General features: G+C 28.8%; 1 protein-coding gene across 1 annotated transcript; it reads left to right on the top strand.

The window, feature by feature from the left end:
* Positions 1-6,185: 6,185 nt before the first annotated feature.
* LOC101247625 (serine carboxypeptidase-like 45) lies at positions 6,186-10,817 on the top strand. The gene is made up of 10 exons (XM_004241597.5): positions 6,186-7,873; positions 7,982-8,083; positions 8,175-8,270; positions 8,795-8,887; positions 8,971-9,050; positions 9,200-9,481; positions 9,576-9,700; positions 9,896-9,988; positions 10,089-10,206; positions 10,296-10,817. The coding sequence occupies exons 1-10, from the start codon at positions 7,510-7,512 to the stop codon at positions 10,443-10,445; spliced, it is 1,503 nt and encodes a 500-aa protein (XP_004241645.2). The 5' UTR covers positions 6,186-7,509; the 3' UTR covers positions 10,446-10,817.
* Positions 10,818-15,590: the final 4,773 nt, after the last annotated feature.

Genomic DNA, 15,590 nt, shown 5'->3' with positions numbered 1-15,590 from the left:
ATTAAAAAAAAAAATAACTTCATTCACTACATCGAATCATTCACATGTCATATAATACCAAAGTCCAAAAATGCATAATCAAATCATAGAATATTTGTTTTGACCAAGGTCACCCAAACCTAGGACTCGACTCAGTCCAATGTTCAGACGTTAGTGAGCACATTGAAATTACATACGCGTTAAAAGATTACCACCATCATTAACTCTTTAATTTCAAACAACTAGTTATTGATTATATGAAAAATATACTAGTTACTCTAAAGATTAAAATTATCATAATTTGATTATTTATATGTCGATAGTTTGATCATTAATCTATAATAGCCCTTTTTATTTAGTCGCATTTGAGACTAGTTATATGTTTCTTGCAAAACTCACATAAATCAAGCTACTAAAAAGGGGATGCTAATTATTTGAGAAAGGTAAAAATAAATTATCTTAATTTTAGTTTGGTGTAGATATAAAATTAAACAAGTATGCATATGTATTTCACGTGACATAGTACACATATAGGATATAAAACTGTTATTTATGGCATCATATAAGATAAATATGTCTATTTATTGAATCTTAGACAAGTTAAAGTATCTACTACTGTACACCCAAAGTTAAAAGATATAGATGTCGGTTGAAGGACACGTTACATCTATATTTATTATCGTAGTAATTATACATTAAAGGCAAACCATCGGTCATAACTTTAAAATTCTGGATCAGAACTGGTTGATTAGAGGTTCAAATACTTATGAAATTAGTTAAGGTGTGCGAGCTGCTCCAAAAATCAGATTATCGAAAAACAATTTACAACTATTTTCTTTGTGGTAAAAGTGAAAATTACTATAGAATGAGAAGAAATATAAATAAGTTCTACGAATTATTAAACTATAATAATAGATTAACAAATATCGTATTTATCAGATTTAGAAACGTAATAAAATTTTCAAGATTTTACTTAATACTCTTTTCGTTCCATTTTAAAAAGGTTTGACACAACTTTTAAAAAGAAATTACTATAAGGAGTGTTGTTAGATCAATATATTTCGTATTAATTTTTTAATCTTTATTTATATATGGGTCTCTTAATTTTAGAATAATTAATATTAAGGGAAAAGTTGAAAAAAGATAATAATTTCTCTCTTGACTGTTTAAATTAAGGACTATTCTCCCTATCCAAAAATATTATTCACTTTTGAATTTGCATATTTCTTAAGAAATTATAAACAGAATGATAATTTTATTATATTACCCTTTAAATACGATAAATATAATGTCTTGAAAAATATAATAGATGAATAACTATAATTAATGACAATGTTAAATTAGAAAATAAATATAAAATTATCATTTGATTTCATAAAAGTGAATCTGAACATTTCAATATAATATAATGAATATCTATTATTCGATGAAAAGAATATTTTTTTAATATATATAACAAGTAAAAAAGAACGAAATAGTAGTAATTAAAAAATAGATAATGATGAATAAAAATTTGACAAGTAGGTGGTGGGGTTATAAGTAGCTTAATCTTCGGTCAAATTATTCCTATTATATATAAAGAGTCTTAAAACTTATCCATTTAATTCGCAATAAACTTAGTTTTTTCCACATTCTGATTCGTTCCCACTCTTTTACCATTGACTCTTAAGTGTTTTGAGACCAAACTCATTTACTATATATAAAAAAAAAATATAAACACACAAACATTTCAAAAGTCTTATATAATACAATAGCTATTTGTTCACTTCAACAATAACATAATGGCAAAGAAAGAAGGGATTTCAATGTTGGAACAAAACTACAAGGGATATCATCTTGTACATAGCCAAGTAAAGAAGATTAAACAAGAAGAAGTGTCTAAGAACTATATAATTGATTTGTCTCTAAAGCAGCCAGAAATGAAAACAGTTTTAGCAAGGGAGGTTATTGTTGTAACAAGGCAACACTCAAGATCAAGATTTGGATTGAACTCAGGGCAGCCTATCTACGTCGTCGGCGATAACTAGCTAGATTGTTGTTGTTCAATACTAGTAGTACAGGTCATGAAATAAAGTCTAGATTGTTTAGATTTTGTTTTTCCATATTTTGTAAGTATTTATTTCATGGTCATGATCATTCTATATGGCACTTTCATTTCTTTTTTTTTTCACTTTCTAATGATGCTTCTTATTCAATTAGAGAACTACAAAAAACAGAGAAAATTTCTCTGTTTTTAGTACCTTTTTTTGAGTGTTTTGGTAGTAGTATTGAAAAAGATTCATTTCATTTGCATCTTTTTAAGTAAGGAGATGAAACCATGGTAAAATCTAAAAGTAGCATAGCATAGCAATTGGCAGATAGGAAGTATTTTGTACAGCAACTAATAAACTCCACAAGTTTTTTTTTTAAAAAAAATAATAATAATAATTGGGGAAGAGAATTACATGGTGTGGAATTGAAACATCCCTGACAGAGGATGAAACTTAGATAGTCAATTAACTGAGCCACTTTAGATTTCATACGAAACATATCATGAACATGATGTATGATTATTGGTATATATACAGTATACATATACTTTAGGTGATAGCCAAGATCTTATTAGTTTGCCTGAAGTTTCTGTTTTAGGAATTGTTATCTTCAATGTTACCTTTCTATAATACCTTATTCATTAACGCGAATATTGTTGGGTATTATTTGTCTAGAGTTTGTTATCATAAATAGGTTTTTCTTGTATAAAAACAGAATATCTCTATATTTGGCTAGTCCTTTTCTTTTCTTGTACGAAAAAGTTTAGGATTTTTTTCCTTCAAACTTAATCAATATTCACTAGTCCTAGGACTCTGTTCTTTTTTTGTAGGAAAAAGTTTAGGACTATAAATAGAGATTTGTACCCTTATATTTATAGTGAATTGCTTATAAATAAATTGATTAAACTACGTCAAATCTTTGTATCTTTTAATCTATTTCTCGTTTATCTTCTTACTCGTAGGCTTTCAAGGTTTGTTTTAGCTCTTGCGTGACACCTGATTTATTTTGGATACTAACAAATACTCCCTTCATTTCAAAAATGATGGCCTAGTTTGACTTCATTTTGTTATTCCTTTATTTTCTCTAATAAAATCTCCTTATTCAAAGAGTTTGTTTAACAAGTAATTTAGGTGGAGTAAATTTAGACAAGTAGTTATTTCATTCTTATATATAAAAAAAAATTAAAGGCCTCATTGACTCAATAAAGACATTCAACTTTTGTTTTACTCATCATATATTACTAAAAGCATGAACAAAAAAGTTGAAAGTTGAATTACGATTTTATCCTTTTTACAAATTAAATTATTATAAAATATTTAAATATTTGATTGTATAAATTTAATTAAATATTAATGACTTTTAGACTTTCTAAGATTAATTCCTAATTAAATATCTAATTTATTAATATTTATCATCTATAATCTATATGTATATAATAGTTATAATTTTTTTTTAAAAAAATCTTTACCTAAATTTCTTTTCTTTCCCTCTTCTTATAACTTTTTCCTTAACCCTTCTCATTAATAATATAATTGATGTGGATAAAGTATTATCCTTTATGATAAATAACGAAATTTAATAATTTAAAGGGTGCAAATCTACAAAATGGAGACGCATATTGATAATGTCCTCTTAATTATTATTAAAGAATGACTCTAACTTCACAAATTTAATTCATTAATGCTTAATTACATGATAAGAACTTTAGTTGTTTTTTTACATGGTTTGCTAACTTTAATTTTTTTTTCATATTCTTCGTTTATTTATTATTATTTTCTAATTACTTATTTAATTTTTATACTCTTAATATTCATAACTCTCATCTTTTCATATTCATAACCTCCAAACATTTAAACTAAAAATTTAAGATATCTTTTGATATTCCTTCTATTCTATTTATATAAATTCAACTTCTTTATCTCATGAAACCCCTATGAAGATTATTAGGCTATTATTTTTATTCTATAGTAAAAACAGATGATGAAGACTCTTGAATTTTGATAGGATATGAAAGGAGTCGATAAAAACTCAGAGAGTTATGTACTAATTTTGTACTTATATTTTCATCTATATACATCAATCTTATAAGAATAATGTCTATATTGTATTTTTACTTAAATATTCTGTTTCTTTTTGTCTTTTTTTCACTCTTTTAGACTTCTTAATTTAATTTTCTATGAATGTTTTATTGCCGTAAGTCTTTGAATTTTGTAATTGATACATTTATTATTCATTATAATTATATATATATATATTTCCATGAGATTTTAGTCATTCTAACGTATCTATAAAAATTTACATGAAACACACGTGCGAAGCACGTCCTGAGAAACTAGTTCTTGTAAAAAGAAACAACAATCGAGTTAAAGATCCAATTTAATTGGATCAAAACGGGATAGGTAATGAATTATATAATGAATCATAATTCAATTCAACTCAAATTTTATTAAAATTCATTATTTTATTTGTTCATTTAAACTAGTCTACTAGCTAATAAAATTATTTATTTATTATGACTATATATATATAAATATAAAATTAAATTATAAAAAAAAGTTTTTTAAGAACATTTTGATAAGAATATCGCATGAGCCAATTTGAACTACATATCTAAAATAATTTTTAATAGATTGAAATGTGTTGAGCTAATAAATAAACGGGATCAAATTTAAACAAATTCGACGGGCTAGATTTTATTTTGCCACCTCTATTGCTATCGGTTCCCCCCCCACCCCCCACCCGCTCCTCTTGCAATAAGTATCAATCAACCATAAATGTCCGGTACTCCTGTCCAAACCAAGAAACTTAGGGCTCATTTGATGTGAGAGATTAAAACTAATAGTGAATGGGATTAAAAAAGTTATCTTATTTAATTATCATGTTTGGAATAATTTATTTAATCATTTATATTATAGTGATGGAATAAATTATTTTATATACATGTGAGATAAGTTATATCGTGAAATAATTTGTTTTCGATCAAAGATCTTTTACATCATTTTAACAAATAATTATTCAGTTGAACGCTGAATTAGTGGGCTGGGAAAAAGCATCAATCTTTATAAGTGCGTAAACCAATTACATAGCACCATTAATAAAATAGTATTAGAGTCTCATCAAATCGATCCGATCGAAGGAGTATTGTGTTTAGCGTACAAAGAAAGTTGTATGAGTAGCAGATATGTCGACGGCGTTAGCGGCGTGGTTACAGGCCCTAAATTCACTAAAGACAACATTTAATTAACTGCTTCTTCTTGTTTACACTTCTAATTTGTCACAAGGTGACTTATTGTCAAGGTTAGTTAGGTAGGGAAGCTTTAATAAAACCTACCAAAATTAAATTTTAAAAAAAAAAAACTCTTTTGACTTTCTGTCAACAGATAGTTATTCAATGTGTTTCCAACTTATAAAGTAGTAAAGTTTGTCTAAATACAATTATGTTCCATGTTCTTTTCCAAAAATATCATTGCATTTATGATTAAGAAAATAATTATATACCACCAACGATTATAATATAGTGATAAATACTTTTTTATTACTAACCAAGAGGTTTCAGATTCAAATTTTCTCGAGTACAAGAGTCACCTTTGTTAGGAGTATAAATAATTATATGACGTCTGATTTATATGGTCTTAGGGACTGCCACAATAATTTGTTTTAATTGAACAATCAATTTTTTCCCTATTTTGAGTTAGTTGTTTATCGTCTCAAAAAGCTATCTCGCATAAATTAAGATAGATTTTCCTCATAACTTATATATGTATGAGTTGTGCAGGTTTCTCAATTGCAAATCAAACATCGTATTTATCATATACATGAATAATTTATTTTCTAACTAATTAACTATCAAACTTTAATATCTGCATAACTCACCTTCAAACCAGCTATCGAATGACCCCGTGGTAATATCATATGAATGTAACGGTTCACAAATCATTATACTATACTTGAATCTCAACCAAAAGGTCTACAAAGACTCTCATTGTTATATTACAAGTCTAATGGGGAAAAGGTCCAACTTCTCAAAGTCTATATACAACTTTTGGCACTTGTGCTTAGCTTGTGCAAGTGGGGTAAAAAAAATGCAGAACTTTTGTAAAGGGTCTTTCTGTTATCTCAGAAGGTGGGTGGGTGGGTGGGGGACCTTATAGTTTACAAGTTATAATGGGTTTTTTTTTTTTGTGAGTGTGTGAAAAAAGCATAGTGACAAATCATCATGATGGTTTGGATACCTCATTATTATAAAGACACCCTTTTCAAGTAAAGTTTCAAAGACAATATAATTATAATTCCTTCAATCAAATAAGTACATAAAGATAATGTTTTTAGTCTTTGCTGTATTTGATTTGGTAGTATATGCCATGATTCACCTTTTGATTAATTTAATTCCATCACTTCTCAATTTCCAATGTTCCAACTAATGTCCCTTATTTATCCAAACATTATAATTGCTATTATTAAATAATTATAATATTAATGATAATATATGTTATAATTGATATGAAGATTCATTCAAATTGTTGAAGTAGTAAATAAAATTTACACCAAAAACAGAACTTCCTAGCACATATAGAGGTGGATTATGCATTATGATTTATAATTTTCATAATACATGTATCATACTCGATATTGTTCTTATACATAGAAAATCATGATATTAACAATACGAGAAATGGAGAGTTGACACATTATTCTGGTCAGTTTTCTGAGGCATGAGAAAGTTACTCTGGATAAAGAAAAATGCCTTTACCAAATTGTGTGACAGAGCATATAATGATTTATTTTCCCTTCAATTTGTAGTATTTTTTTCATTTTATAGTAAACTTAATGAGAAAACCAAATGTGTATAAATTTTTTTATGAGAAATTCAAGAATTGAAAAGGCAAACACCTGGGGACTCCACTGTCCCTACTCTCTTCTTTCATATTCAAGAAAACAACACCTCTTTGCTGAGTGCTGAATCTGTTGACAGAACCCATCTACACTATATGGGGGACCAGCTAAGAATTTCTTTCATTTTATCTCTGGTCATTTTGTTCTCTTGTTCATGTCCCTCTCTGCTTAACATTTACTTAGCCAAACACCCATTAACATTGCTCGTGTGACGGAGTGTTAAGTACTATTTTATCCTTAAGTAAAAACTGTAGAGTTTGAATCTTTCCCACGTATTGAATCAAAAACCCTCCAGACTCACTTAACTCGATGTGGGCTCCCGGTTGTATGGGATTATGAATATACTCTCGATCTTTGAATGTCATGTTTTCGAACCAGAGAATAGTACTTTGGATAAGTAATCAAGATCTAATTTGACACATATTGCTTGGATATGTGAGTCATCAATCCAAATTTAAATTTAATCGGACTGCGATTCAAAATATGATACCAGGATAGGAAAACAAAAAAAATTTACACGCCTAGAGACAAGACAAGAAAATATGACAGTTTGAATATAGTATTATTATTACTGTAGTGAATTGGACTAGGCATGCTATTTATTTAATGCCACCCACTCATAAGTTCCATGACTTTCTGTTTGTGCCTACCAGTATATTAGCTTCAGCTCTCTCAAGTATTGTCACTCAAAATCAGAAACTCCTTTTCTTCTTCAACAAGAACTTGAAAAAAGCAATGGCTCTGTCTCTCTTTTTCTTTCTTCTTTGTGCTTCTGTAAGAATTGGGTATGCATTTCCTCCTCATCATCCAGACAAAATCATTCTATTACCTGGACAACCCCAAGTGGGATTTCAACAGTTTTCAGGCTATGTCACTGTTGATGACAAGAAACAAAGAGCTCTCTTTTACTACTTTGTGGAAGCAGAAACAGATCCAGCTTCTAAGCCTCTTGTTTTATGGCTAAATGGAGGTACACTAAAGTTACTTTTTTTCTTGAAATTAAGGGTTATTTATACAGATTTTGCCATTTGGTTTGTTGGTTTCTTGAAAAAGTTTGAAATTTTGATGCTTTCTATAGGACCTGGTTGTTCTTCTGTGGGAGTTGGTGCATTTTCTGAGAATGGTCCATTCAGACCTAGAGGACAAGTTCTTGTTAAGAATGAACACAGTTGGAATAAAGGTGGAATTTTGTCACTTTCTTTTTTTTGGTCATTTGGGTATCTTTCGTTAGCAACAAATGTTAAAAATTGATTCTTCTCTTGATTATGCAGAGGCAAATATGTTGTACTTAGAGTCTCCAGTTGGGGTTGGCTTCTCTTATTCAACTAATACATCTTCCTATGAGACTGTTAATGATGAGATAACAGGTATACTCTCCATTTCAATTTGTTTGGCAAATTACTATGAGTGACAATAGTTAACAATTCAAAACGTGGTTTTAAAAAAAAACATTTGACTGTCCAAATAGTAACTAAGATATATGAATTTCTGTAATTGAAGCTCTTATCTCTCTTGCTCTTGAAACGTAGTGAGTAAGTTTTAGCTACGGTTAAACCATAGTTTCATATGATTACTTGCATAAAACATGGATTTCACGTTTAAGTTTTCTTATTCAGACATAAAGTTCGGCTCCAAAAGTTTGATCTTTTCTTTTTCTGTTCTAATATTCTTTTCTATATAATAACCATGTGATGCCCATCACCATTTAAATACTGATTTGATTAGTAAACAAGCAATTCTTTCGTAGTGTAAAGGAAAAGTAACATGTTTGATGAGATTCTGGAATCCTACTATTTTGTCTCTGTGAAGTGTAGCTGTTAATTGCTTTATATTTTTATATATGTACGTCCTAAAGCCTTTACACTTTTGTGTTTTTCTTTATGTTTTTTAGCCAGGGACAATGTTGTTTTCTTGCAACGCTGGTTTAACAAATTCCCACAGTATAGAGAAAACAATTTATTTTTAACTGGAGAGAGTTATGCAGGTAGCTTTTTCTTAAGCACGTTGATTAACATGTTAAACATCTTTTTCTTGGTTAGTATTCATATTTTGGTATGTTGATTACAGGCCATTATGTACCTCAACTTGCCAAGCTCATGATTGAGCTGAACAACAAGAAGAAATTGTTCAATTTGAAAGGAGTTGCAGTAAGTTTGACCTAATGAAATGAATATTTAGTTCACATCTGCAAACAAGGTGTTGGATTTGATAAAATCCGTTGCGTTTGTAGTGCATGAGATCGAAAAGTTAGTCCTTGTTTAATCCTTTTCTTTTTCTTTCTTGTCACTCTTGTCAGTTGGGTAATCCTGTCTTGGAATTTGCTACTGACTTCAATTCGAGGGCTGAGTACTTCTGGTCTCATGGCCTAATATCAGACTCCACCTACAGAATGTTCACTTCTGTTTGCAATTATTCTCGCTACGTGAGCGAGTACTACAGGGACGGTGTATCACCAATGTGTTCAAGAGTCATGAGCCTTGTAAGTAGAGAAACCAGTAAATTTGTGGACAAATATGATGTTACCCTGGATGTCTGTATGTCATCAGTGCTCTCTCAGTCCAATATTATAAGTCCACAAGTAAGTCGTTGCTTAAACTGTGTTGATGTCTCAATACTGTCTTCTTTGTCTTATCGAACTACACTGACTGTGTTTTACTGATACTAATTGCTAGGAAAATGGTGAGAAGATAGATGTCTGCATCGACGATGAAACTGTCAATTACTTAAACCGACAAGATGTCAGAACGGCTCTTCATGCCAGACTTGTTGGCGTTCACAGCTGGGATGTTTGCAGCACGTAAGTCAATTCACAAGCTTATCTTAATTAAGAAAATCAACTTTAATATAAATGAAGTTGTTTCTTCACATCACTTGCTACAATTCATTTCAATGCAGAGTTACTTATACCACAGTTACAAGCTGTTTTTGTAGCTTTAAAGGTCCACCTATTTTGTGAGGATTTACTAATTATTTTTTCCTTATACTGCCACAGCATTCTGGATTATCAATTGCTTGATATAGAGATACCAACCATATCCATAGTAGGATTGCTTGTCAAGGAGAGAATTCCAGTCTTAATTTACAGGTACGTATGAAGTATAACCCTACATTACAATCTTTCATCGAACACCAATTCTAGTAAATGATTCAAGATCGTAGTATAACGTGTAATATCTTGACTACAGTGGGGATCAAGATTCTGTTGTTCCGTTGACTGGAAGTCGCTCCGTTGTACATCAACTAGCAAACCAGATGGGACTGAACACAACTGTACCCTATAGAGTTTGGTTTTCAGGACAACAGGTAAACAAATTGCATTTGGTCCAGTTAATTTAATAATACATTCATGTAGAAACTTATTTTCTCTTCTTTCTTTGTTTTCATCATTTTAGGTTGGTGGATGGACTCAAGTGTATGATAACATCCTTTCATTTGCAACCATTAGAGGTGCTGCTCATGAAGCTCCTTTCTCTCAGCCAGAGAGATCACTTGTTCTTTTCAGGTCATTTCTTCAAGGCAAGGCACTTCCTGAAGTATTCTAAGATCCCAAATTGGTGATTGGACAGCCAGAGTAAATAGGTCTTTCTTGTGCATACTCTTCACAGTTAAATGTAAAAGGGTCTTTTTCTTCTTGTTTTTTTGCTTTTGCTCGGAAAGATTAGAAGTTGTGGAGGTCCGTGTAAGCTTGTTAGAACACCACGATTATTCGAAAAGAAATGATTAGAAGACTAGAAGAGTCCAAAAAAAAAAAGGTGTGAAAATAGATTTAGTTTTCATTTTCTTTCTTTAAATTTTGGCTGGCATGCAAATGAATGCAGGAAGAGCATCTGTAAGCTTTGTTGAAAGCAAAAGGGTCCACCATGACCAAATATTTGATCTTTCATAATTCATACTTCATGTGTTGAGTTAGTAAATATCATGTTTGTTCAGTAAGTAAATTTGACTTCTTAATATGTGAAATTTATTGAATTTAGGAGTAATTGAAAAAACAGCACCAAATCAAACTAAAACCTCAAAACTTGATGAAATTTCAACTAATAGGTTTTACAAACTAACCAGATGAAGTGCACTAATTAGGGGTGAACTATTCAATCATCTAGTTTATAAAAGGGATACGTAATCTAGTTTAGTTGGATTCGACCATGCGTAGTTGTTGACTCATGTATATACACAACATATACACTGATATATCAAGATTTACACAATATATCAGTGTATATATTTTATTTTCTTACAATAACCTGTATTTATAAGGTTAATAAACAGAAACAGAAATAAAATGAAGCAGAAAAAAAAAATATAAAATACAAGAAATAATCCGAGTCCACAGAAACTACTGTGTGTCCTTAAGAAATTTAATCCCCTCACTGTACCCAAGGTTATGGATTAATTTCTCCCAAGATAAAACGGATTAAACCTGTTAAAGAAATAGCGGTACCTCAAATTTCTTTTAACTTCAACGAACTTAAGAACAGCAACAAGTCACACAGACTCAGTCGATCGACACTTTGATTTTTATTTGAGAGAAAAATACGAAAAATTTTCAGTGTTTGAAAAATCAATAATTGACTTCCTTTTATAGCCATTTTCAGCAAGGAACATGTCTGTTAGGAAAATAACTACTTTTTTTGGAAAGTAAGGACTTTTCGGATTTGTCCAAAAAAATTATCAATCAAATCCAAAGCCGAGCGACGACGGCGCGAAGGGCATCTTCTTCTTATCTCTTTTAAGAAGTAATGGAAGTGTTTCCTTCTATAAGGACAACAATTTCCATTTCTTTTGCCGATACGGGAGAAATGATTTTTCATTTGCATTTTGCAAATGACTTTTCATTTTTTCTCCAAAGTAGTTCCCTCACTTTTCATATTGTCTCTTTTCTTTTCCCATTCACACTTGCTAAAATCCAACAATATAGTGTGTATATACATGAGTCAATAACTATGCCTGGTCGAATCCAATTAAAGGTCAAAAATGATGAACAGTCCAGGCCCCTTACTTTATGATGACATGCAAGCCCAAAATTTGAAGGGTCCAAATAGATAGGGTGAGATTGGGTTGAGGGGTTCCTAGATTCGATATTGTATTTCTCGATCGAATTGAGGGTAAGTGGTTTGGGCTATTACACTGAAGCAAGGCTATACAAAGTGTAATTCAAAAAATAACAACGGTGAATTTCCTTTTTATCCAAAAAAAAAAAACAAAATATAGGAACGGTGAATTTCCTTATCATCCAAAAAAAAAAGAAGAAGAACGGAAAATTTATTGGTATACGAATTCAAAAAATATCAAACATATTTTGCGGTTTATTAGTTTGTTGTATTTAAATATCAAATGCGTATAATTTTTTTTATTCGATTCTTTTAAATGGTCTTCCTTAAATTTAATGTTTGTTTTGGAAATTGGGTAATTTTGAGGAGAAAGAACAACAATATCGCAATTCACGAGCAAAGGGAGAAAATTGTGAAGGCTGCTTCTCTATAATTAATGGTCCTTCTGCGTCATTGTCCTATCTCCTCCGTTTCAAATTATCTATTGTAATTTTTAAAAGTAAATATATCTAATTATCAGCTCAACATAATATTAATTATTATTTTTCATCTTATACTTTTAATATTAAACACACACAAAAAAATATATATTTGTTGAAAAGAGATTATATTTTTTTCATTAAAATAGTCAAAATTTCATCCTAATTTTATTTTTCTTAAAAGAAAATATAAAAAAAAAATACGATATATAATTTGAGACGAAAAAATTAATGTCTCGATTTCCATCTATTAACTATATACCCACCCCCACTCTTTATAGTTGTTTGAAAAGCTCATAAGCTTTGGCCATAAATCAATTCCCTCTACGACAGGATGTAATCTATTTTAATAGCATTTTTTATCCTTTAGTTATTACTAGGAAACTTCAATTTTAGTCTCTATGATATTAACTTAAACTATATTTACTCTTTAATTATTGAAACATTTTAAAATTTATTTTATTTGTAAATATTTACTACAGAAAAAAGGTGGGGAAGTAAAACAACAATATCCAAAGAATATATTTTTTTAAAAAAAGATATTATTTTTTACAAAATTCAGAGAATAAAAGGGTTTTTGATATATGAAAAAATGATATGGATGGGGCCACCAGAATTTAAGTCTATAATTGAGAAATTGGGTGCGGTAAAATTGAAAGGTCTCACGAGATTCTTGGCTCTTTATAAAGAAAAATTTCCTCCTTTGTTTTTAGTAAATAAATTAATTTCGTGGCAAAGGACGAAGACAGAATTTGAAATGTATGAATTTTAAATTTTTACTTTTTTAAATTATGACGCATATTTTTTTTTAATAAATCATAAATTTGTTTTAAATATATTAAGTTTGACCGATTCTATTGTAATCTAAATAAATACTCACAGTTCATTTGAGTTGTCAAAATTAACTCGAAAAGTAGCCATCTTTTTTTTTTACTTTGGAATACATGAAGGAAATAAAACTTCTGTATTCTCTCGTATTGTGAAATAAATCAATTATCCTAGTTAACAACTTGTTTGGATTTTAAAAGGTCTCGATAGATTTACGTGAACTTAATAATTTTTATTCAAAATTTTATAAATATGTTTATAAATATTTAGCTGTTAATCTAATGACTAGTATTATATTATTAACTAGAAAATATTGTAAAAAATAAAATAAATAAATTATTCATTTTTTTTATACCTCCAAAAGAACTAGTCAACAGGGGTGACTCGACAATCTTAAAAAAAGAAGACACGTGTCTTAGGCCCCCAAATTCAAGATGCCTCATTTTTATTTTTTTTTATAATAACAGGTTATAAGTTATTATTTTTTTAACAAATATTGAATATTATTTGTAGAAAAAGTAAACATTTCATGAAAAATGAAGAGATTATTAGAAGAAATTTGACATATTTGGAGTACTATATCTTATGAAAAATAATTTAAAATAAGAATAGTTATATTATCAGATGGAAACAATTAAATTTAAGGCCCTGTTTAATTTTTATTTCAAGCTACTAATACGTTTAAGTCGCTCATGCTAGTGAAGGATGACTAAATTCATTGAGCAGGAAATCTCTCAAATAGATCTCTATCATATGAAATCGCCTGATTTTTCTCTTCTATAAAATCTGTGGACTATCAATATTGATATGAAATTTACCCGATATCTATATAATCTACCAGTTATTATATTAGAGCAAGATTTATTCGATTATCGTACATGAGATATAGAGATTACGATTTGGCTTGTGGCAAAGACCTTTTATTCTTATTGAGACCAAACATTTGAGATTGGATAGTTCTTTTTGGTAAGACAAGACAATCACATGCACTGGCTGCTACCTAAAGAGTCCATTCTCTATTTTCCTTTGTTTCATCATTTCACATGTTGATTGCTACTTATTCCTATAATATAAAATAAAATAAAAATATTGTTTACATGACATGACCTATTAAATTACAGCTCACAAAAGAAATGTTGAATTCAAAGTTAGAGTGATAAAAATAATTTCTATCCATAAAATAGTGTTAAAGAGTTAATTACATTATATATATATATATACTTTTTTTTTTTCTTAAGTTATAAAAATTTCTAAAAAATTATAGAATCTCATATACATAAGAAAAGTTATAGATACATACCTCACACATTGTGAATAATACATTACTTAATGGGATGAAAATATATAAAAGAGGGAAATTTTGTGTAAGTTTTTTTTTTTATAAAAAAAAAAGGGTCTGATATACTCCTCAACTTTGTCATTTAGAGCTGATATACCCCTCGTTATAAAAGTGACCCATATATGCCCTTACCGTTAATACAAACGGCTCACATATACCCCTGCCGTTACAAAATGGCTCACATATATCCTTCATTTAACGAAAATTAAAAAATTAATTTTAAATTTATATTTGTTACTTCTAATTTTTTTTAAAAAATTATTTAGTGGTATATATGATTCTTTTATCAAAGTTCAAGGTATATTTTAATTTTTTTCAAACATAAATTATTTTTTGACTTCTTTTATTATAATTATTTGAGTTTGTTATTCTTATTTTGTTTTTTCTTTCATTCCTTAGTTTCAAGAAAAAAAATTTAAACTATTTTTTTGTGTGTGTATTGTAATTTAGTTTCGTATTCGAAGAAAAAAATTGGTCATCTATAATAAGTTTTACAAGAATATTAGTGAAACATAAATAAATTTAATTATCAAAATAATAATTATAAATTAGTCATTAAAATAAAAAAAATAAAAAAAATATGTTTGACAAGGATTAAATTTACTCATATGAGATTATATTTTTTTAGAAAAACATAATAAAAATTTAGATTAAATTTTTTTTTTTCGTTTCCGTTAAAGGAAAAGGGTATATGTGAGCCATTTGTTTACAAGTAGGGGTATATATGAGCCACTTTTATAACGAGGGGTATATCAGCTCTAAATGACAAAGTTGAGGGGTATATCAGACCCTTTTCCCTTAAAAAAAATGATAGCAAATTTTAGAGATTATAATTAAATAAAATATGAATTTAATATAATTTTTTCCTAAAATGTAATCTATATATAGCGGTGAATTTAAAATCTAATACTTTTAGTTTCTATTTCAATGTCAAGTAAATATAATATAGCAAGTGAGTTTATTATTAAATATTTATAAACATTTAGATTGTAT

The sequence above is a fragment of the Solanum lycopersicum genome, chromosome 6 (assembly GCF_036512215.1).
Source record: "Solanum lycopersicum chromosome 6, SLM_r2.1".
Classification (NCBI taxonomy): Eukaryota; Viridiplantae; Streptophyta; class Magnoliopsida; order Solanales; family Solanaceae; genus Solanum; species Solanum lycopersicum.
This window is presented reverse-complemented; position numbering and strand designations above follow the sequence as displayed.